This window comes from Heliangelus exortis, chromosome 7 (assembly GCF_036169615.1).
Source record: "Heliangelus exortis chromosome 7, bHelExo1.hap1, whole genome shotgun sequence".
NCBI lineage: Eukaryota > Metazoa > Chordata > Aves > Apodiformes > Trochilidae > Heliangelus > Heliangelus exortis.
The window spans coordinates 5,706,330-5,729,646 of record NC_092428.1 but is presented as its reverse complement, the minus strand read 5'-3'; the positions used below and the strand labels follow the sequence as shown (position 1 = coordinate 5,729,646).

The 23,317-nt window shown below is 41.3% G+C and overlaps 3 protein-coding genes across 10 annotated transcripts in view; 1 reads left to right on the top strand and 2 right to left on the bottom strand.

Moving 5' to 3' along the window:
- The window catches only part of PCGF6 (polycomb group ring finger 6), a 39,022-nt gene extending 33,661 nt beyond the window's left edge, over window positions 1-5,361 (bottom strand). For 3 of the 8 annotated variants that reach the window (XR_011726752.1, XM_071748370.1, XM_071748371.1), the window contains exons 1-6: window positions 4,634-5,350; window positions 3,259-3,358; window positions 2,259-2,355; window positions 1,602-1,657; window positions 779-838; window positions 65-173 (exon numbers count right to left, since the gene is read on the bottom strand). Coding sequence is in view for 6 of the 8 variants with exons in the window: in XM_071748370.1 (XP_071604471.1) it covers window positions 65-173; window positions 779-838; window positions 1,602-1,657; window positions 2,259-2,355; window positions 3,259-3,358; window positions 4,634-5,029 (818 nt within the window). In the remaining 2 variants the exon portion in view is untranslated. Of the gene's footprint in view, window positions 1-64; window positions 174-778; window positions 839-1,601; window positions 1,658-2,258; window positions 2,356-3,258; window positions 3,359-4,633 lie in introns of all 8 variants that reach the window. The other 5 variants (XR_011726753.1, XM_071748369.1, XM_071748372.1 and 2 more) reach the window with 4 other exon arrangements.
- A 344-nt stretch (window positions 5,362-5,705) lies between these two features.
- TAF5 (TATA-box binding protein associated factor 5) lies at window positions 5,706-18,459 on the top strand. The gene is made up of 11 exons (XM_071748357.1): window positions 5,706-6,304; window positions 7,507-7,747; window positions 9,617-9,932; window positions 10,597-10,760; window positions 11,210-11,345; window positions 11,825-11,945; window positions 12,927-13,056; window positions 14,112-14,276; window positions 14,710-14,887; window positions 15,036-15,213; window positions 16,574-18,459. The coding sequence occupies exons 1-11, from the start codon at window positions 5,791-5,793 to the stop codon at window positions 16,789-16,791; spliced, it is 2,361 nt and encodes a 786-aa protein (XP_071604458.1). The 5' UTR covers window positions 5,706-5,790; the 3' UTR covers window positions 16,792-18,459.
- A 1,627-nt stretch (window positions 18,460-20,086) lies between these two features.
- On the bottom strand, window positions 20,087-23,281 carry ATP5MK (ATP synthase membrane subunit k). The gene is made up of 4 exons (XM_071748377.1): window positions 23,145-23,281; window positions 21,249-21,346; window positions 21,058-21,153; window positions 20,087-20,212 (listed from the first exon to the last, which is right to left on the bottom strand). The coding sequence occupies exons 2-3, from the start codon at window positions 21,333-21,335 to the stop codon at window positions 21,061-21,063; spliced, it is 180 nt and encodes a 59-aa protein (XP_071604478.1). The 5' UTR covers window positions 21,336-21,346; window positions 23,145-23,281; the 3' UTR covers window positions 20,087-20,212; window positions 21,058-21,060.
- Window positions 23,282-23,317: the final 36 nt, after the last annotated feature.

The window sequence follows — 23,317 nt, the reverse complement described above, 5'->3', positions numbered from 1 at the left end:
AACACACACAAGCAGCACCCTTAGAGCAGCCACTTGATCTTATGTGTGCCCACAACTAACTCACCCAATGAACTCCAGAAGTATGGAGATGTCAAGTTCTGGTGGGATCCGGAACACAGAGCCCAGAACTTTTCGAGGTCTTCCTCTGCTCGCTCGAACTGGCTGTGGGACAGCTAAAATATTCAAATAGCCAGAATGCAGACACAACTTGAAGTAAAAGCAGCAGAATATGCTAACGTGTGCCAAGCAAAACAGCTCATAAGGAAGAAGAGTAATGTAATTAATTCTTTTTTTTTTTTAATTACCAGATCAGCTCTTTATACACTCCATGCTGCGTATCTGAACCAGTGTTTTAATTGCACTCAGCATGGCACTTCTCCAAAGAACTGTTTATTTGTCAGCAAGACAAAAATAAATGGAATAATTTGTCATCTGTCAACAGACTTAGAAGTTCTTACTTTTAGTCCTTCGTAATGTCTATTATTTACTAAAGACCAGAAAATAAAATCAAGGTATGTTACATGTACTTCCTGGTGGCAGGCAAAACAGAATCTGTTTTAAAAATCCCATCCATTATTGGGGTTTAAGTGCTACCATTTTAATGTAATTTTGTAATTTAAGAACTGTGAAAATTTATGGTAATCAGGCAACCTAGAATGTCATATTTCCAGTTCTACAAATCTTCAGTTGTGAGCTTGTATTTCAGGAAAATTCTTTAAAAATAAATTACATAGTAAATATTTCTTTAACAGTGTCCTCTGAAGTGATTACAACTCACCTGGTTTGGGCACTTCTAATCCTCTTTCTTTATAGAAGTCATGCATTTGTTTTTTCTCTCCTGAAAAAATAAACAAAAAAAACCTGAACATATTGGAATGTTATTTCAGATGCTGAGACTATCTGTAGTTTCCAACAGTCAGAGCAGTAAAAACTTTCTGAAGTCCCTACAGACTTTCATCATCAGCAATATTCCCTATGAAGCTGGGACACTTCAGATATCAGGACAAAGAGTTTGTTAGTAAAAACTGTGATGAAATCAGAGAAACTGGGCATAAATCATACTGAAACAGCTGCATAAACTAATATCCTTCTGGCTGCCATGACTATTTTTATACCATCTATAGTTCATCTACATCCACTAGATGTGAGTATTTCACTCAGTTTACCCAGGCTGACTGGGCAGATTCAGTGGCCCCCAAAGCTCCAGGTAAATGACACTGTGGAAGTGAACACACAGAGTATATATATATATATATATATATATATATATATATAAAAACTAAGGTGGAAGTAATGAAAATGTAAAAGCAGTTGATAAAATCAGTCTTAGCAACTTTTTTTCCAACAGAGGCAAGAGAACTTGGATGGAATGATATATTCTGTACTTACACAAAAATGTGAGGTGTGACTGTGAAATACTATCTGCAGTTAGCAGCATTTAGCAGCCAGAAAGATGTCAGTTGGCACAGTTGATTCATTAAGATTTATAACCAAATGTTACAAAACTATCTTAAAGAGCTCAGTGTAGAAACAGGGCTCTGAATTACTGTTTCCTGTTCAGTCTTTTCTATTTCTAGATGACAATAAAGAAAGGGACTTACTTTCCTCCAAATTGACAACTAATTTATAGACTATGTCTTGCAGTTGCCGGTCCAGTCTAGTAAAGAGAAAAAAAATGAAAGTGTCTTTGGTACAATACAGAATGGTTTTCATGAAACTGTAACAGAGATGCCGAATACATTACTGGAATATGACACACACACAAGAGAAAAGTGACACAGGAGCAACTCTATCTGTTTACATTCATGTGCTGACAGCAGAGCTACAGCAGAAGAAGCCATGTAAAATTAAAAGCTCCACCCTTCAAGAATACACAGACAGTTTGAGAAACTAAAATACAAGTTTCAGAGCTACTAAGTACACCATGGCAGCAAAGCTTTTTCTACAAAAATACCTAAGCAAATATATCAAATTTCATATAATCTAAATCTTTGCATAGTCTTTGCATAAAATGCAAAGAAATGCCCATGGTAGGGGATTACAAACCCTAGAAAGGGATGCAAAGTAGATAAAACAAGAAACTGAGGACTTTCATCTTCACTATTGAGATGAAACTTACATAAACAAAGAACATGTCTTTCATGTAACTGTTCTTTCATTTGAAATAAAGCACTACATGCCTGTAAAATAAAACATTTAAAAGCAAGCAACAAAACTTCCAAAAAGTTGTAGGTATAAAGATGGCATGAACTTATTACCTGATATTATAAAGGGGCTGTGTCTGATGTACAACAATATTGCATTTTGGACATCTGTTGCTATAGTAGAAGTGTCTCACTATGCAGCTTTTACAAACTGTAAAGAAAATAAACCCCATAAAAATCACATCCATTATACAACACCATCTGTTTAAGCAAGAAGAGCACATTGAACAGTTCTGCATTTTCCTAAATTTCAAACTGCACTGAATATGAAATGGCATTTATCAAACTAGTAAGCAGTGCCCCAGAAAAATAAAAACGGGGAGGGGGGGGGGTAGGGGGAGAGAAAAAAAGACAGAAGCATTTTCCTTTTGCAGTGTTAGAGGCTGGAAGGACTTGGAAGCCAAGATTCTTTGCTTCAGGTGTGAAGGAGGGTGTGGCTTAAAAAGCCCTCACAGAAAGGGCTTTATTAGCTTTGACAGGAAATAGATCTGTAAAACTGTTAAAAATATACAAGGATTGAGAGGGGAAGGCAAGAACATTAAAATAAGTTTTTTATTATCCATCTATTTCTATTCATCAGGTTATAGACTAACTGTTCCATGAGTGCATACAACCATTTCGGCATCTGACCTGGTATTTCCCCACAGCTGCTTACTGAGTTTTGGAATTTACAAGCTTGCACCAGCAACAGTTTAAGAATGAGCAAGGCCACCCAACTTTCTTTTCTCAGTTACATACTCAAATTCCTAGAGCCTCATTAAAAAAAAAAAAAACAAACCAAAAAAAACCCAAAAAAACCCCTCTCTTTTTATTTTGCTTGGGCTTTATCTTTCCCTACATCATCTTGTCTCAACCTGAGAAACTAAGGTGACTTCATGACTGACAGATTTCACTATTTTCTGACACTTAAAATATCCATAAACATATTTTCCTTAAGGAAAAGGAAAAACACAACATGTGCTGACATCAAATAGAGCACTATTTTTGTGAGTCAGAATATCAGCAGCTGATGAATTTACAACTGTACTCTCCGAGTAACAATACTGATACTTACAGGTGTGCAGACATTCTGTAATAGTTGTAGCATCAATAAAGTAACCTTTGCAGATGGAACACAGGATGTAAGGGGTCAACTCTGCGAGGTTTATCATACGCTACAAAGAAAGGTTTGTAAGAGTTTGAATACACAGGCTAAGCCATGAAATTTCCTGATGGCAGCTTCCAAAATATCACAGCCTTAAACCATGAAAAAATCTGGATTAACACACTACAGAAATGGGTTTTTCAACGAGGTCTTTTCTAAAGACTTCCATCTGGTCTTCTGACTTGACCTTTTTGTGAACAGTAATCCAGTTTGTTTCATGAATCATATCTGAAAAGCAAACTATTAACAATCCTTTTGGGAAAAGCTCTTTTGGAAATAATCCTTCAGAGTATCAAATTGTCCCCAAGCTTGAAGTGGACACTAGGAGCAAATAATATTATTTGAAAATGCTCAGCAAGTGTGTTTGTGTTCCCAGTCAAGACTGACTAACTAGTGCTGTCTCTTGTTCCTTCACACAATTAGGGCTTATACAAATACCCGTTGCAGTAAAGACTAAAATTTCACTGCTGTAAATTGTGGTTAGGAACTCCATTTGTAAGGAACGGATATAACCAATTTCCTAATTTTCCTGTAAGAACTCTACTAGTTCAAAAAATAAGTTCCTTCTATGATCTGTCTGAAAAAGATAACACATTGGAATTTTACGTTCTGTTTCTTCCGCTCTCAAAGACTGATTAAGGGGCTTTCTTTCCTTCAATGACACCATTCATCTCGCCCACATGCCGCCACTTACCACACTCTCAGCTATGCCGAGAGTTTGTAACGGCTTCACTTAAATGGGAGATAAAATGAATGATAAAAAGTCTTTTACTATATGGCCCGCACTGCTTAAGGTGGGGGGGGGGGGGGGGAGTGGGGGCAGATTTGTACCTGGAAGTTTTAAGAAGTCCCCAAAAGCATGTAAATCGAAGCAGTTACCGGGTTTGACACTCAGCAACCTCCCCACAGCAGGGCAGGATGCCCGGCCCGCCATCTCCTTCGCTCCTCATAAACACATCAATAAACACATCAACACACACACAAACACACACACACAGGCCCCCTCCCCTCCTCTCCTCAGAGCCAGCCCCACAGTGCTCTGCTCCGCTCTGGACCCCCAGGACGCTCCGGTGGGGGCTGCCCCCGCCATCCCGGTCCCGCCACAGGCGGCTCCGCCATTGAATGGCGGGGAGCGCACGCCCCCACCTGGAGCCCCCCGCGCCTCCCTCCCTCCCCCCCTCCCCCCGCAGGGTACGCCGGGAGCGGGGCCTGGCGCGAGCCGGAGCCGTCGAGCCCTCGCACAGAGAGCGCCCCCGGTCCCACCCCCCTCCCCCCCCGCCGTTACCTCCCGGTCGTCATCCGCATCCAATTCCCCGTCGCCCGTCCCAAACCGAGCCCCCGGGTCGCCCTCGATCTCCTCTTCCTCCATCTCTTCCTCCTCCTCCTCATCGTCGTCGTCCTCATCGCCACTGGACCCCGAGCGGCTCCGCTCGAACTCGAAGGGGAGGGAGCGCGACCCCGAACAGCTGGGAGCCCCCTCCGTCTCCTGGTCCTCATCGGCCAGGCCCGCGCCCGCTCCATCCCCGCCCGACAGCCCCGAGACCACAGAGCCAACTTCCACCTCCATGTCCATGGCTCGGGGTGGGGGGCGGGGAGTGGGGCAAACGCGGGACCGGCGGCTGCCCGCCCGCGGGGGCCGGTGGGAGCGGTAGTCGGCCTGAGGAGCCCACCTGGGGCGCATGAGCCTTGGCGGCACAGGGCACGTTGGGAACTGTAGTTTTAGCTGACACAGTGCTCGGCTGTTATGCTCGGGCGCTGAGACTCAAGCAGCCAGTAATTTAAATAGCCTGCAGCTTTCTTACCGTCGCTTTACAATCGTCGCTTCTCTAGCTTAGAATTAAGTCGGTCGCTAATGAAGCACAGGTAAACGTTTCATTTTTCACGAAAGCCTGTCAACCATAACATACCGGTCTCATTCAAAAATAGATTTGAATTCTTTAATACCAACGAATCTGTATTTACCAAACATGAATAAAAGAAGCAATATTAGAAATGCCTGGAAAAACAAGCGATCCAGCCATAATGAATTTCACTCAGAGCAAGGCTCTTAAGGACACTATCCCAAAGCCATCCTTCATCTACTCTAAGGAGGGCGGAGGTAGTGGCTTATTAACACCAAATCAAACCATATCTGAACGAGGTTTCTCGAGTTCGGACGCCTCAAGCACTGCTGAGCTCCGTGATTCATATTCGCCCAGCCACTACCCGAAATAACCCTTATTGAGCGACCAGGACGCCCGCGGCTCGGCACCTGCCCCGCAACCGCTTCTTCTGCCTCATGCCACTCCTGCTGCCGTAAAGTGCTCCTGGCATTGTCGCAAAATGAAGCCGTCAGCGCCCAGCTGGGCAGCGGCGCGGTACCCTTCCTTTGCCCTGACTGTCGCAAGAGCGTCCGCGCCTGGCGGCGGCCGCCCGCTGCCGGTGAATGGGGGGCGATGCAAGATGGCGGCACTAGCTGAGGAACCGGCGGAGGTGGTGACTGTAAAGCCGGACCCTGACGCGGGGACATCCCCGCAGCCCCCCGCTGCCCCTCCGACCGCCACTGCTCCTGCCCCTCCCACGCCTGCAGCGGCGGAAGGGGATGCGGCGGGGGGCGGTGGGGACTCGGCGCCCCCTAAGCCTGCGGCACCGGGCCCGGCCGCCTCTCCGGCGGCGCTGGACCGGCAGACTCTCGTGGCCGTGCTGCAGTTCCTGCGGCGGAGCAACCTCCGCGAGTCCGAGGAGATATTGCGCCGCGAAGCTCGCCTGCTCGGCGACGACCTCGGCACCGCTGCCCTCAGCCCCACCGCCGCTGGGCTATTGGGAACCCCGGGCGGAGATGCGGACTCCGCCGTCGGCGAAGCGTTGCTCAACCGGGTCACCACCGCTGCCGCCATCGCGATAGGAGGCAGCGTCTCCACTGTCGCCTCTTCTAGCCCCGGGGTGGCGGCGGTCCCCGCCGTGCCGCCGGGAAAAGGTGGGTCCCTCGCGGGGCTGGGGGGCCATTCCCGGGGTGGGGGCCGCCCCTTCGCGGCGGGTCCCTCTGTCAGTGATGCTGGGACACAAGGGTAGCTGTCAGGTCATGCCTCCCTTGGGGTGGCCATTCCTGGGACGGGAGTCTACCCTGATCTTCGAGGACCCCTGGGTGTGTCATTCCCCCGTACATCTCTCGGGAAGAGATCGGGAACTCCTGGGGCACGTCCCCCCCCTGGCATAAGGGACCAAGGGCAGAGTATCCATCATATTTGCAGAAGACACTGTCAAATGCAGAGGTGCTTCCCCTTGTCTTTCTGTCCCATTTCGACTAACAGCATAGTAGGAGGCTGAAGGTTTTTCTTAGTTAGAGATGATGTTCCAAGATGTGGATGCAGGGATGAGAACAGAGTCAGGATTTACAGTCTGCAGTTTGAAGTAAGAGGCATAGAGTGCTTGTAGAGGAGGCTTTATACATTTCTAGACTGAGTTGCTGGGTACTTGAGATGTCCTTTAGTTAACTGGATTGTTAATTATTTTTATATTTGATCAAGGTGTTCTGTATAGTAAGAATAGTATAATGAAATTTCAGGAACTGATATGTCTGAGTTCCAGTAGATGTATGAAGTCAGATTGTTCCTGGTGTCACCTGATATGATTGTTTTTGTATAGAAGACAAAACAATGAAAATATGTAATTACTGCTATGGAGAACAGAGCTCTCAACAGTGTTAAGAAGTGACAAAAAGTCACTGCTCTGTAATGGTTGTGTAGTGGTCTTGGTGAATTGTTCACTTGATTAATTTAATTTGCTTGCTTACTGGAAGCGAAATTATAGCAGGTATATCTTAAAGATTTTTTGGCCTCATTTGAGATTTTCTAGCCTTAACAGAAAAGATAACTTTACACTTAGAATCCTACCTGCATTAGGCACTGTATTAAATATCTTATAGGCAACTCTTGGTGGGGAAAGTGCAAAAAAAAAACCAACCTGAAAGTGTCAGGACAATTGGCTACTGGACTATAATGTGGCCCAATCCTCTCACCCATATCTTTTAAACTTGGTGCTGAACAAGCACAAGGCTTAGTGTAATGTTTTCCCATGAGTGCTTCACTTCACCAGCAGAGTTGTTACCCACTGTGTATCTGCTAGCTCTCCCAGGCTGTCTTACAACCTTTTGTACTGTGCTGTTCTGTGATTCTGCAGTTGGAGGAGGTGTTGTTGTGGAAGATCAGCCAGATGTGAGTGCAGTATTGTCTGCCTACAATCAGCAAGGGGACCCGACACTGTACGAGGAGTACTACAGTGGATTAAAACACTTCATTGAGTGTTCCCTAGACTGTCACCGAGCAGAGTTGTCTCAGCTGTTTTACCCACTCTTTGTGCACATGTACTTGGAATTGGTCTACAATCAACATGAGAGTGAAGCAAAGTCTTTTTTTGAAAGGTAGCTTTTTTTGTTGTTTGTGCGTTTGCATTATTTTGTATTTGCTGTGTTAATTAAATCTGTGAACTATCGTAGCCTAAGTTTATGTACATATTTATATTTATATATTACTTTTCTAATGCTGAAGAGATTTGGAAACTGAAATAATGGTGCTATGGGTTACAGTTACTGTTTTTAAATCCTTTTCCAATCTTCCATGTTAGACATATGTGCAAACTGCATGCTTTTGATCTGATTTTGAATCATCTTTATGGTGAGCATGCTTCTTGCTGCAAAGTGTCAGTGAAGAAATGTGGCTTCTTAAGGGAAAGATTGTGGGGTCATTTTTTAGCACTGGAAAATTGCACCGAGATGCTAAAGTAATATATGCTGTAAATATTAGCTAGTGTCATATAATGTGTATTGGAATTAACTTAATGGCTAATTATAATTTTCTGTGCTCTTACTATTATTCACTTCTCTATCACTTGAGAAAAAAAACTAAATTTAATTTGTTTTCTGAATTCAGACTGATTATGGAATATTTCTATTTCTCTTCATTTAATCAGCTGTTTTGTCACCTAGTGACCCCTCCCCACTTGAAAAGGGGAATTGGAAAATTCCCCATTTTCCCCAAAGATGGGAATTTTCTCCAATTTTTGCAGTTCCCCAAAAAAAGATCCAAAAAGATGGGTTGAAGTGGAAACAGATTTAATAAAATAATAATAAAAACCTTATATTGATACTAATACAAAATACACAAACTTATATTCAGCCCATACAGTGGTCACAAGCTTGATCTTAAGCATTGCAAGTACCACAGCTCAGGCAGAAGTGTGATAGTGACTGCAAACAGGAGAATAGGCCTTGGGAGCTGAGTGAGAGGTGAGACTCCCCTGGGATGGCCACCACCAAGGAAAAGGAGGTGTCCCCATCAAACTTTCTGATTTGTAGTGAGCATGTTTATGGTATAGATGTTTATGGTATAGAATATGTACATCATATGTAGATGATGTTTATGGTATAGAATACTGTTGGCCAGCTTGGGTCATCTGCCCTGGCTTCTGCTTCTCCTAGCTGTAGCTCCTGGCTGGCTCAGAACTGCTAAAGACTTCAATCACTATGGAAAACAGCATACAGTGGCTGGCCAGGAACTAAAACAAGTACTGCAGTCTTGTCAAAAGTCACTGAATCACAGAATTGTCATGGGTGGAAAAATTCACCAGGTCCAACCATGCAGCTTTTCTGAACAGAGAATTAGTTCTGTGATTCTATCTCAGCAAAACCAGGACACAAACCAAAAGCATAACTTTGTCTCCCAATGTGGTCAGCAAAAATGGTTCTTTAAATACTTAAAATGTTTCCTGCCACAAATATTCTCTTATATCATTTGAATAAAAATGGAATATTTAAATATAAAATGGAAAATTCTAGACATGTGTTAGCTATTATATAATGCAAGTGGAGAGTGAGAAACATAGTATGAAGTGTGCATATTCATATAATGAATCAGATAGAAATACAGTAGTCTTGTGTAATGAAAAATGCCCTGTACTTTATGATACCACAAATTAGAGTTTTGTTTCTCTAAATAAACATGTAACTGTAACTTTACTTCAGGCAGGAACCCTATGGGTGCATGAAATTCTTGGAGGTTCTATTTGTGTGTTCTCTTCATCTTGGTTTTTATCTGCTGAGTACTCTTAAGGTACACAGTAAGTCAGTGGTGTATCAGCCCCAGGGTGAAATTTATTTCAGCAGGTAAATAACCCCATACATAGTCAGTAGCTTCCAAAAGGCCTTTACGTGTATGTTTCACATTAAATTAATGCAAATGTAGGAGATGTTTTTGTGATTGATCTTTTTTTGTACCTTAAATTGTTTCAATAGATTTCATGGGGATCAGGAGTGCTATTACCAGGATGACCTGCGTGTGTTATCTAGTTTAACCAAAAAAGAACATATGAAAGGAAATGAAACCATGCTGGATTTCCGAACAAGCAAGTTTGTGCTGCGTATTTCCCGTGACTCTTACCAGCTCTTGAAGAGGCATCTTCAGGAAAAGCAGAACAATCAGATCTGGAACATTGTTCAGGAACATCTTTACATTGATATCTTTGATGGAATGCCTCGCAGTAAACAGCAGATAGATGCTATGGTTGGAAGCTTGGCTGGGGAGGCAAAACGAGAGGCTAATAAAGCAAAGGTAGGAAGGCAAGATTTTTGCACTTTTAGAATTGAACGTTTCTTTCTAGTTTTTAGGGGAGGTACCTTAGTGTAGACTGACAATTGTCATGAGATCTTAAAAGCCAGCATGAACAGAACAAAGGAAGAGAACTGTCCTAATAGTTGTTGACAGGAGGAGGGAGATCAAGATGTGTCACTGGCTGGTAGAAGGAACTGTTAAACCTCCTTTAGGCAGCTTTGTATTCAGCTCACTGAACTAGACCTAAATTAACTCTTGAATTATTCTGTGGTTTTAAAATGGGCACCTGGTTTTTTGGCTTGCTCTCTTGTACAACAAATGTAATTCTTACTGTGAGTTGTTACTGCAAGGACTGTTTATACCTTGACAGTGCAGTACCACAGTACTGTACATAGAAATTATGTAAGCTATTGGGATTCTGCTTTAAGGAAGTGCTAAGAGATGGTTGGAGAGCTTACAGTTGTCCAGTTGCTGGGTAAAACAGCAGAACATGTGCTGCATTTGTTATGGCCTAACCAGTAATGTATGCAGTAATATTAAACATAGCAATTTTAAAGCAGCAGCTTTATTGTTTTGACTATTATGTTGAAAAGTTTCCATTAAAAAAATAGTTTTCAGTAAGAACAACAATTACAGTTTTATCTTGTGTTCTATTGCCTTGCAGGTTTTCTTTGGCTTATTGAAAGAACCAGAGTTTGATGTGCCTTTGGATGATGAAGATGAAGAAGGAGAAAATGAGGAAGGAAAGCCAAAGAAGAAAAAACCTAAAAAAGATAGTGTAGGGTCAAAAAGTAAAAAACAAGACCCTAATGCTCCTCCCCAAAACAGGTATCAAGGGTAGAGAAGTCTTATTTAATCCAGTTTTGTCATGCCAAATCTGCATCGCTGTTCACACGACATTTTTTAGCTCTTTGGCCACTTCAGCTGTACACAGCTTTAGCTGTAAGACTTCTAAGGGAGGTAATGGAAAGCTCAGCATCCAACTCTGTCTTTGCCCTTTGAGTCAATCTAGATTTCCATTCATAAGATTTTACTGTTACCCACTAATCTTTTCAGGTCATACTAAATTGTTTATCTTGTTCCACCGTCTGTCTGAAATTCATAAAATATTGGCTCTTTTTCTCATTTGTTAATCTTTTACATTGTCTTTCTTTTTTTTTTTTTTCTAATTCTTGTTTCATACTTTAATAGGGTTGCATGCAAAAATTTCTCTTTCTTTGCTTAGTTTTACAATATGGATGATGCTTTTCATTGAGGAAGAAGTGTGTTTCTTGTAGAATTCCTCTGCCTGAATTGAAAGACTCTGACAAGCTGGATAAAGTAATGAACATGAAGGAAGCTGCAAGGCGTGTGCGTCTTGGCCCAGAGTGCCTGCCCTCCATCTGTTTCTATACGTTCCTTAATGCTTACCAGGTTGGTAAAAGAAGAGTTTGAGTAATAAAGAAAAGGGAATCAAAAGTATAAACATAATTCTCACTAAAGAAAGAAGACTTAACAGACTTGGTAAAGGAGTGTTTGGAATAAGTGTTATGAAGTTTATGTTCCAAAATCTTTAAAATTGTCTTTAAAGACACCTTAAGCTACTTGATGTACATGTTCCTTGGTTTTGGTCTAAATTTGCCTTAATTCCCTCCTTCACTTTTCCTGTGGGGCCCTAAGTGTATTCTACAGACGATAACCTGGAAAACAGTACTGTTTTGTCATTATTGACTGTGTTTCATTTGTATAACTTTATTTTTAATAGTGCAGGAATTAATGTGCATTTTTGTTTAGCCTAGAATAATTCCCTTTTATATTTGTAAATAAGTGGAGTTAATTTTTGTGCTACCTTTGTAATATTTGGAATGCATCATGAAAGGTGCAAAGAGTATAAATGTGTATTTTGTGTATAGGGTCTGACTGCTGTGGATATTACAGATGACTCGAGCATGATTGTAGGAGGCTTTGCTGACTCAACTGTCAGAGTGTGGTCTGTGACTCCAAAAAAGCTACGCAGTGTGAAAACAGCAGCAGGTAATTAAGACAATAACACTTCAGATGAGCATGTGTTACTTGTGACAGCTGTGTTTTGTGTAAACAGAGGAAGATGTCTTTGGCAGGAGAGTTTCTTCAGCAGTTACATGCTTTCACTTTGAGGAAGCAGTGTGTTCACTTACTGCTTCCTATACTACCATTAGAAACATTTTTAAAGAATGAGAGAATTGGCGATGTCCGTCTACTTTGAGCTGATCAGTGCCTAGAGCTTGAAACTAGCCAAAACTCATGTGAAACTAGCCATGTTCTTAACTGGATAGTAACTACAGGTGGTAGTAGGCTGATGGGTTTAGGCGATTTAGGGGAGCAACTAAAGGTACTCTGAGGAAAATTACAGGGAACTCTGAGAAGGATGGAGGAAAGTGTCCTGTAGCTCAAAAACTATGGAAATTCATGGAAACCAGGCTTCATTAATTCTGCTGTTCATGTAACAGTGTGTTGTGGTTGAAGCTAGATGCCACACAAATGTTTCTCAACCATGATACTCAACTGAGTTGTGTTCGTGATGTTCAGCAAACAATCTAAAGACTAGAAGTTATTTAAAGCTGTGTGTAGTGTGTAGCTGTCAAGACATGTCTGAAAAATGTGTTTGTGGAATATTAACTTCCTGGAAAAAGGCATGAAAATTTGGCATCTCTATCAAGAAGATGTTACTGTGTTTAGAGAATGAACAATGTATATTTGAGAAATAACACTTACTAGGGTTAATTTATTTTAGCTCTTAGTGAAGGCTTAAGAAAGAGTCATTAGTTATGCAAAGCATTATTTTCATATTCTACAATGGTAAAAAATACTTTAAATGCCAGTGTATATTTCAGACTTAGCAATTCCCAGGTACTTTGTCACATTCACGTTATACTTGCCTCTTCTAGAGAGAGTATTATTTGTTTTTCCTGTTTATGGCATTTACTTGTGAACTTCTGACAGTTACTATGATACACGAACTTTGAAATATTGCAGACCTCAGTCTCATCGACAAAGAATCAGATGATGTCTTGGAGAGGATCATGGATGAGAAAACAGCAAGTGAGTTGAAGATTTTATATGGTCACAGTGGACCTGTCTATGGCACCAGCTTCAGTCCTGATAGGTAATATAAGTTTAAGAGCTAGTTTGCTTATCTTGAGTTTTAATTATACGCTACTGAATGCAAACGTGTTCTTAATGCAGCTTTTTCAGAAGGCTAAAGAAATTCCTGTTTATGCATCTTGAAAAATGATGTGAGTGTAATCAACTCAAGTGGAAGATGCCAGCACTTTCTTGAGGTTCAGGATGTAGATGGCAGATGAGACTCTCTTTTTGCAAACTGTAGTTTAAGATGGTTTTAAGTAACTGAACTGTAGACAGGAAAAACACTGCAGCATTGATTTCACTTAGAATGTTGCAAACCAGAATATCAGACCAAGCAGCATATTGTTGCACTTCTTCAAGCTTCTCATATTCTATTGAGACTTTATTTTCCAAACATATGCAATAATATCTTGAAAATATTTAAAACCATTATGTAATTATGAGAGTTTGGACAGGAGGCAGGAGGTTTAAATGGCTAAAGCTTTGCTTTTGCATTTGTCTAGTTTAGGAAACAACCATCACAGAAACACAGCTGAGAAGTGAACTTTGTGTGGAACATGGATATAGAGTATAATTATGAACCGAGAATGTGAACATGATACAAATTCTCTTTTATGGAATGCTGAGATTTTGTTTTAGTAATTTTAAAAGATTTTATTTTTTTAAAGTAACACAGTATAGCAGTTTACTAGTAATTTTTCATATAACTGGAATTCTTGAGCGAAGACCAACTCTGGTGTGGTGTTTGGTTGTTTGGTTTTTTGTTTGTTTGTAGTTTTTGTTTGGTTTTGGAGAGGTTTTGGGTTTTTTTCTCCCCTCACTATTGCTGCAAATGTTTTCAGAATTAGTAATCAACATCCAGAAGTCTCCTTTTTGCATAAGGGCCTAGGACTTGATTCCGCTTTAATTGGTTATTGTTGCTTACCCCACCAAAATGTTGATTTCTATGTGATATGCTGAAAAGATGCTGTTCAGTATATAGTTTGTCTTAAAGACATCTTACAGTGTTTATACAATGGTTGTACAGTGTGTCTAAGTTGGTTATGTGATATGCTATACTTTATCCTGTGACAGGAACTATCTGTTGTCCTGTTCTGAGGATGGCACTGTCAGATTGTGGAGTCTCCAAACGTTCACGTGTTTGGTGGGATATAAAGGACACAACTATCCAGTATGGGATACTCAGTTCTCTCCTTATGGCTATTACTTTGTGTCAGGGGGACACGACAGAGTGGCTCGGTAAGAAACTGGATGGATTTTTCACTTGTCTGGGTCAGTTTGTGGTAAACTAACCATGGCATTGATTATCTGATACACTGCAGCCTACCCTATTCCTAGAAATAAATTTTATTTCATTACTAAAATACTGAACAAGTATTTTAATGCAGGGATTTTTCTTTTTTAATTGTCACTAATGATATCATTATCTGATGCTAAAGAGATTATGTCCTCTTATATGACCATCTGACTATAAGTATTTTCATTTTTTTTAACAACTTGGCAAAATATTTCTGCTTTCTGAAAAGTGTATTTCTAAAGAACAAATCCCACTGATTCAATTAACTGAGCAGTAAGAAACCACTCCTTAATTACTTCATTTTATCCCTCATTGTACAACAGATACTGAACTTCATTTGGGTTCTTTTTATTAATAAAAAGCTTTTCTTTTCAGTCTATGGGCAACAGATCACTACCAGCCTTTACGGATATTTGCTGGCCACCTGGCTGATGTGACCTGTACCCGATTTCATCCAAATTCTAATTATATTGCCACGGGCTCAGCAGACAGGACTGTACGGCTCTGGGATGTATTGAATGGCAATTGTGTAAGAATATTCACTGGACATAAGGTAAAGGCCTATAGCTGGTGTGAAAGGGGTTTTGTTTCTGTGATGAGATTCTGAAGAGTAGTGTTCAGAATCAGTGCACCTTGGCTGACTGATTGTGGATAGATTTAATTAACTCCTTTGGTTCTCTCCTGCCAAATGTCTGATTTAGGGACCAATTCATTCATTGGCATTTTCTCCTAATGGACGGTTCCTGGCTACTGGAGCAACAGATGGAAGAGTTCTGCTGTGGGATATTGGACACGGCTTGATGGTTGGAGAACTGAAAGGGCACACTGACACGATCTACGCGCTAAGATTCAGTAGAGATGGGGAGATTTTAGCATCAGGTAAAATTCACTGGAAACAGTCAAGTTTCCATTGTGTTCCATAAATCTGACAAGGAATAATAGAATTGTTTCTTTAAATTGAGGAAGACAAAGTAGAATCATTTGCTTAGCAAAAGCAGCGAATTAAAACTCTTGGTACAAGGCAAGTACTTCACTGGACTGCAAAGTATGACTCCTCACTGTCCCAGAACTGAAGGAGAGATGCAGTTAGATGATAGTTATGCAGTTAGGTGAGAGTGAAGATGAGTATCTGTGTACAGAGTTGGGGGTGGAATCTGAAGTAAGAAATAACTAGGGCAGACAAGAAGTGGCAGACTAGAGCAGCACAGGATGCTGGAATGGGAGTAGAACTTGCAGCAGGACTAAAGAGAGAGGAAGGCATAGAAAGGAAGCTATCTCTACACCCGTACTATTATTTTATGGTTGATTTTTGACATAGAAATGTGCATGTAATATTAACAATTAGGTCTATGAGATGCAGAACTTGTGAAGCCTGTGTTTTGTTTTGTTTTGTTTTGTTTGTTTTTTGCTGCCTGTATAGCTGGATTCTCTGGTGTCTATTACAGAAGAGCTCTTTTCCCAGTTTTCTTTTCATGGAAGGGAAAGTTTCATCTCTCTATGTTTAGTGAACTGATTACTTTAAATATATAGGAATTCAATGAATTTGAAGCTTGTTCTGTTCTGTCAGCTGATGAAATTTGCCAAGAAGTCCAAGATACTGACAGGAAAACGATGGATAGAAACTATGATTATTACATCATGGCATTCCTAGACTTAGGAATAATGTAGATTTATTTAGTAGTATGCTTCTAAATGCAGTACAGTGAAAATCCTGAGTGAGCTGCTACTGCAGGAGTGAAAGCAAACAGCAAGCTTGATCCAACCTTGCTTGGTCGTTACTTCAATTTATCTGCCAATGTTCCTGTAAAACCACAGGCCACTGGGCCTGCAAAATTCAGCTGTCTTCCCTGTATCAAACAAAGAAACTATTATGTGACTTAGAATCATAAACATTTCCTAAAACTGACATCTAGCCCACAGGATGGTCCTACTTTTTCAGCGCTAGGTGATGACAGTCTAGATCCAGGTGTTCTGAAAGAGTAGTTCTTTGTACTTTGTTCACAGGGCATCTAAGTTAGATCACAGGAAAGCTGAAATCCTGATAATTTTTATGTGTGCTTTCAGTATATTAGAGGCTTGTTGAAGTCTGTTTCCTTGCAGGATGAAGGCATAAGTCTGCAGTTATGACTGAACCTGTTTTTTTGAGCTTTATTTTCTGTTAACTTGTTCCCCCGTAACTTTTTTATGTACCTGTTTCATTAATAAAAGACTTCAAACAGTTATTCTTTTTTCTTTTTAGGTTCAATGGATAACACAGTTCGTCTGTGGGATGCTGTGAAAGCATTTGAAGATTTAGAAACTGATGACTTTACTACAGCCACTGGACATATAAACTTGCCTGAAAACTCACAGGAGCTGTTACTAGGTACATACATGACCAAATCAACCCCGGTCGTACACCTCCATTTTACACGCAGGAACTTGCTGTTGGCTGCTGGAGCCTACAGCTCACAGTAAATTGGGAAGCTGCAAGACTGTGCCAAGTCATTGCAGTAATGACCTCAGGATTTGAGACAAGGAGGAATGTCTTGGACAGGTGGACCCAGTCTGCTGCAGGGAAAGCAAAACTGTATAAACTAATGCGAGCAGCATCTTCTCAGTTCTATTTTGTATTTATCCACAGTGAAAATGCTGGAGATTGATAAGACATTGTGGCTTTAAAATAAGGAATTGTTGGTGGTGCTTTTGATAAATATATATATATATGTATATGAAAATGGCTGTCAGAGATGGTATTTGAGCTCAGTTGAAACTTGTGGAAAGCTAACAGCCTCGGTATGTGTTCTCAAAATGATTTTTTTTAAAGCACTTAATTTATGGTTAGCAAGTGTTTGATCAATCTCAAACATAAGCAAAAAACTGTTCAATTTAAGAAAAGAAGAATGTTTAATTCACTATAGCCTGAGCTGGACAACAGGTATAGTGAGAGTATCACAGCCACAAACAGGGCATTGAAAGAGTAACTCCTACAGGTGGAGACTTGTGGATAACTGCCATGAAGTTATGTGTGTGGGGTTTATGCATTCATGTACTAAGTCCTGAAAAGATTTCAAACTCCTGTGCTCTTTTGAGGTATCACAAAGGCAGATCTTGTTATTCTGTTATCAGAAGTAGCCAGTGCTGTGTGATAAGCAACCAAAAGTGCAATGTGAACTTTATTTACTTTCATACTTTATTGTATGGAAAAAAAAACAACAACAAAAGGGACTGAAGCAAAACTGAAATATCCATTATTAAAAATCAGACTTAGACCCTTTTATGTTGTATTAGATCTAAAAGACTTTAAAAACCTGCATTATGTTTTATGTATCAAAATGTAAAATTAGCCAAGAAGTTGAAACGTTATTGCAGAGTAATAGGATTATATCCTCCCAAGTTATCAGTTTGCTTTTGGAAGGCCATCTTGCCAACTGGAAACAATTTCCACCCACAAAAACATTGTCCCCCAGTAAGTCCTCCTGGACAACTGCTAAAGCTCAGTGCTTTATTTCTAATGAAGAGTAAAACATAGAAAACATTGGGAAGTGTAACTTCTGTCCAGGCCTTTGAACAGCAAACAACACCACCAAAGGATAGGCCAAATTTGGTGGGGATTTGGGCTTGGGGTTTCTTTATTTTTTTAGGAGTTTTGTTTTAAATCTCTTAAAAGCTGTGTACAGGTAAATCTGTTTTGTGTTCATTTCTTCCCCGTAGGGAGTATTTGAGCAGTCTGCTGTCTCTCAAGTGATAATAAAAATAATTGAAATTTCTAGGATAAATGGTGAACTACCTCCCCTCTCATCCCTTCTAACTTTTGGAGTAAAGGTCTGTTAAAGGCCTTATACATAAAAAATAAAGAGTGGAAAAGTCATTGGGAAGCTTACCTGGATTTTTTTTTTTAAAGAAAAAGAGGTTAAAACTAAATTCTTGTGTTTGTTTTTTTTTTTTTTTATGTAATGGTACCTCAACAAAATTTCCTAGCTCTCAATGACCACTTGGATTGAATTACAATTACGGTGAATCAAACAAGTTACTGAAAACAAAGCATGTACAGTTTTGACAGCTTAAAGAAAACACTGCCACATTCTGCCTTTGTATTTTGTACAGTTTTATACTTTTGATATTATAATAAATACTAAAACCAAATGCTTTGTGTCTGTATGTCACAGAATAGTATTTTCTTCCCTTGATGTTTGTAACGGATGCAAGAGCAATGCTTGTAACTCTCTATGTCAAACACAGTAATTCAGAAATGGTTCAGCTGATGAGCCATTTCATGTGAATGTCATTCTAAGGGTAGGTGATGGGTTCTAGCCGAGATCTATCACACTGTTGAAACATCCATTATTCCTCTGGAAAGCTGTGTACAGCAGAGGCCACATATGCAAACAAAATCTTCAGAGAGGAAGTTGTCCAGATTTATTCAGAAGGCCCAGCACATGCAACTAGCTGAGAATATGTGAACTAGAGTGAGAGAGCACAGAGCCCCTGGGATTTCTTCTTCCAGCAACCACTCCTGCCTCCTGCTGCCCTCAGTTGAAGAAGTGTTTCTCCACGTTTTTGCATCCACAATTGCAGATTGAATCCCTGCTGCTGTCCCACCTTGTCACATTCACATATTGACACAATGTGTCATCTAAGCAAGGTACTGAACTTTATTTGGGATACAGAAAGACACTGCAGAAGACATGATAGATTTTTAGTGTTGGGCTGTGTGAATATAAGAGATTGGCAAGGAGGACTGTAAACACGCTCTAGTGACTTGCTGCTGGGGTGTCAACAAGCACACGTACACTGTTTGTCTCGTGAGTGTGAAAAGTAGAACATCTGTGTTCAGAGACCACAGGCCTGTGACAGAGGCACTCTATTGAATGTGCTTGAGATTCCTGCCCTGCTGTGAGGAAGCTTGGAAAACTAGAAAACTACACTTGCAAAAAAGCCCTTATACAGAGGCAAAAGCAGCAGTTTCAAAAACTCTCCAGCAAGGACCAAGCTGCAAGGCACCTAAATTCCCACTTGTGTGCCACTGCCTCAGTACTGCTTCACAGAACCACTGGTTCCTGAGGTAATGAGAATAAATTTGCTCTTTATGCCTCTTCATCTGTGGCTCTGTGGCTGTTCTGCATCCTGTTCCTACCTGTGCTAGCTCATACACTGGCAGGGAGGGGGCTACATATATCCAGTTGTGGTAGAAACACCTCATTCAGCAGGCTACAGCCAGGAAAAATGGAAGCTGAACTGCTTGACTCACTGTTTATGAACACGGAGAGTTACAAGAGCTTAACTGGCAAAGTAAGTAATTTTCCTCCTGGCAGTAACCTCTCCAAGAGACTTCAGTAACAGAAAAAGCTCAAATACCATAATTTGATCAGTCTACTTAGGTATTCTATCAAAACCAAACAGGTTCCATGCAAAATACTGACAACTGAAGGAGAGGCTGTAATCTGCACTGTACTAATAATACTGCAGAAGTCAATCTTCCCATGTAAGCTACTAGCATAGAATGCAGGTAACTGCCAAGGATGTAGGCTCAGTGTTACCCACCAGTGACATGGAAATGTTGAGATGCTTTGATCAGCTGTAAGCTCTGTGCCAGTATTATGTGATGCTCCTGACACCTCTCCTAGGTTACCACTTGATGCTCAGAACACATCTTTAGATTGTACTGCAGCAGCAGAAGAGCCCAGTTAAGGTAGCAGTAACAGGAATCACCTACTCCATCTCCACTACAAATAGCTATTTTTGACAGAAGAAAAGAAAGCAAAGTGCTACATTTATGATTTTGCCACAATTTCATATTTCCAGTAAACCAAGTAATTATTTATATTTTATTAGCCACAACCAGGTTATCAGCATGCATTACATTGACGCAGATGGAAGCTTCAGACTTGTCGGGAACCTGCCAAGAGAAAAGAAGTCATAGCAAGTCCTGTACAGAGGTAACTCCGTCTCTCTCACCTTCCCCAAGCCCAAACAATTTTAATTAAAAGCAGAGAAATTTCAGCACACCCAAGAAATTACTCATGTCCTTTTAACATACAACAATAATGCTGAAGGTTATTGTTTTCTACCCTTTTGCAGACTATGAGGACAACCCATAGGTTTTTTTCCAAGTGCCATTTCAGTTGGAATTTTTTATTTGAAAATGACTCCAGAATTTTCTTACTCTTGGTTGTTGCTATACAAGAACAAATCCAATCATTTCTAAACAGGCCTTGCATAATCAAGTGTGCAATACATACAGTTGCATTGTATGGTGCTCCTTTATTGTGTTCAGGGGGAGGTTTTTAACAGGCTGCATTAATCCACGCTTAGAATTCTGTATTACAACTAAGTCCTCAATACTACTCTATTATTTTAATATCACACAAAGCAATAGTTATCCCTATTTCACAGCAAAAGAGCAGACCAGGGGCATCTATAGTAGCAGCCAAAGCCCAATATAACTATATGCAACATCCTTCCATTCCTTTCCTTCTTCTTCCTCCCTGCATGCTGTTCCTAGTCCCATTTACCATGCCAGAAGAATAAAAATACTGATATCCCATACTTTCTGCATCACCCTTTAACATACTTCATTCAGAAGCTGATGCTATAGTTTAGCTGAGGTTTAAAATGATAAATATAATGTTCACATGTTCATGTTTCTCTCTCTAACTGTACTGTATTATTAGCAACTTGTGCTGTGTCATTCTTTCTTCCTGGGCTGGCACTGAATCATTTTGATACTGGAAGAACACTTACCATTTACTTATCTGCCACAGCAGGAGTTGTCTTTTTAGGTCTAAGCTTGAAGTACAAGACAAGCAGTGCAATACCTGTGTATGTTGCTATTACATACTGAAAAACATAAAAGATAAGTTTAGTTTCAGTCTAAAACCCAGAAAACACCATTACACTAGACTACAAAAGTTGATATGCACTAACATACATACATTCCTCCTGCCTGTGATGGTATAGGAATTGAAGTACTTCTGAAATCCAGTGAACTGGTGCTGAGATCCTGAGTCATGGCTGGCCATAGTTGCTTGTCCTAAAAAGCAATATAGGGCAGTTAACTAAATTTTACAGTCAGTTGGACAGGATCAACCAAAGAATTGAACTGAACTCCTCATTGAACTTTTTACTTCCATCCTCTGCTTTCAGGACATTCAACATACAGTGGACATACATAAGAAGCTGGCACATTCTGAGTGCTTTATCTTAAGGTACAAAACAGGTGACACAAGGGCAGACAGAGAAATGAGGGGCTCTGAAGGAAAGAACATTTCTAATTTTCAGTGTTCATTTTTTTTTTTTTTAAGGGTAATACGATGATGATGACAAAAGGGAAAATTCATGAAAGCACTTGCAAAGAAGAGACCTTCCACTCTTGCAGCCATTCACACAGCCATTCAGCACAGGCAAACTTCTACCAAGTGTCCAGGAATCTGCAATACCTAATTGAAATAAACCTTCACTTGGTTCAGCTGAGAGGCAACTTCAATTACCTACCCAAAAACTTGGTGACAAGATCCAGATGCTGTTTTGTGATTCAAAATGCTTTTACAACTTTTATGCCATTTTTAGGGTGCAAGTGTTGTCAATAAGAACCACCCCGCTCTCAGTTGTACATTTCTGTTGCATCTTCATTGCTCATCTTTCTATTTGCAGATCTAGATAGTATTTTTTTTTCTTTTTTCCCCAGTTAGTTTTCATCTAGATCAGCTACTTGATCCAGCTACAAAGTCTCAGAAGTGCTTTTGCAGGAACAACAAAAACATTAAGTACCCGAGGGCACATTTTCATATTTCATCTGTGTCCAGATCAAAGTTTTAGGTCTACTGTAACAATTTATTAATACAAAACATGGCACGGCTACAGTAGCAAACATGCAGAACCACTGAAGGTGAGGCTGGCACTTGTGGGGATCCCACAGTCCAACCCCAAACTCCTCAAAGGCAGGATATGCAGGAAGTCATTCAGAAACATGCCCAGTTGGATTTTTAGTATCTGCAGAAATGAAAACACCACAACTGCTCTAGGAAACATGTTCCCATGTCTGAACAACCTTATAATAAACGGAGTATTCTTTTTAATGTTCAGAGATATATTTTTTGTCTGTATACAGGGATTTTATGTTTAGGACAAACAACTGTTGTTTATCGTGTAACTCACTTCAAAATGAAGCTCACACACCATATAGCTACCTCCCGAACCAGGCTGATGCTGCAGACACCAGAACCCCAGAAGAGGAGGGATACAAGACACTGCTAGAGCAACTCCTATGTTCATTACCGCAGCTTTTATGCCAACTCAATCCAGCAGCATGTCTCTGGTGTATAATCAGGTAACTAAACTGATAATGTAGTAGCTAAAAATAATGAATAAATAAACACCTAAACATTTGCCGTACATGACCTAGAACGGCAAAGTCAACTTTTCTTATGCCTGACAGAGGTAAAAGCGTAGAAAAGTCGCCGCGGCCTTCCGAGGACGGCTCAGAGCCCAGACATCACATTTTCAGGAGCGCCCAGTGCCCTTGCCAGGCGCGGCCCACCCTGCTCCCTGCCCCACACAGCAGCCGGGCCCATCTCGCTGGCGCAGACAGACGCGACCCCGACGCTCCCTCGCCTCAGCTCGGGTGGGGCCGGGGGAAGGGACGCGGCGGCGCCGGGCACTGGGAGGGGGGTGACGCCGCGGCTGAAGGTCGCGGACGCCCCGGGGGACTGCCGCGGCTCGATACCACCGAGACCCGCCCTCCTCCCCGGCAGCACAGCTCCCCAGGAGGAGGCACGGGCAAGGGCCTGCGGCCGGGACAGGACCCTCCCTCGCCAGAGCCCCGAGGGTACCTCAGCCACCGCCGTCTCCCCGCTGCGCTCTGCCCTTCGCCAGCGCCCTCCCACAAAATGGCGGCGGGCGCTCAGCGCTGCGCGCAGCCGCGGAGGGATGCGCGGATTGGCTGCTCCCAGCGGGCACCTCCCCCCCGCCCCTCACACCCTTCCCCTTCCCTTTTCCTGCCCCT

Bases quoted from the DNA above. Each gene is read 5' to 3' on its own strand.
- ATP5MK (XM_071748377.1), bottom strand. From the start codon at position 21,335: ATGGCCAGCCATGACTCAGGATCTCAGCACCAGTTCACTGGATTTCAG. The intron at 21,154-21,248 runs GTATGTATGTTA...TATGTTTTTCAG, and splicing joins CCATCACAGGCAGGAGGAAT to TATGTAATAGCAACATACAC.
- TAF5 (XM_071748357.1), top strand. From the start codon at position 5,791: ATGGCGGCACTAGCTGAGGAACCGGCGGAGGTGGTGACTGTAAAGCCG. The intron at 11,346-11,824 runs GTTGGTAAAAGA...TTTTGTGTATAG, and splicing joins CGTTCCTTAATGCTTACCAG to GGTCTGACTGCTGTGGATAT. The intron at 15,214-16,573 runs GTAAAATTCACT...TTTTCTTTTTAG, and splicing joins TGGGGAGATTTTAGCATCAG to GTTCAATGGATAACACAGTT.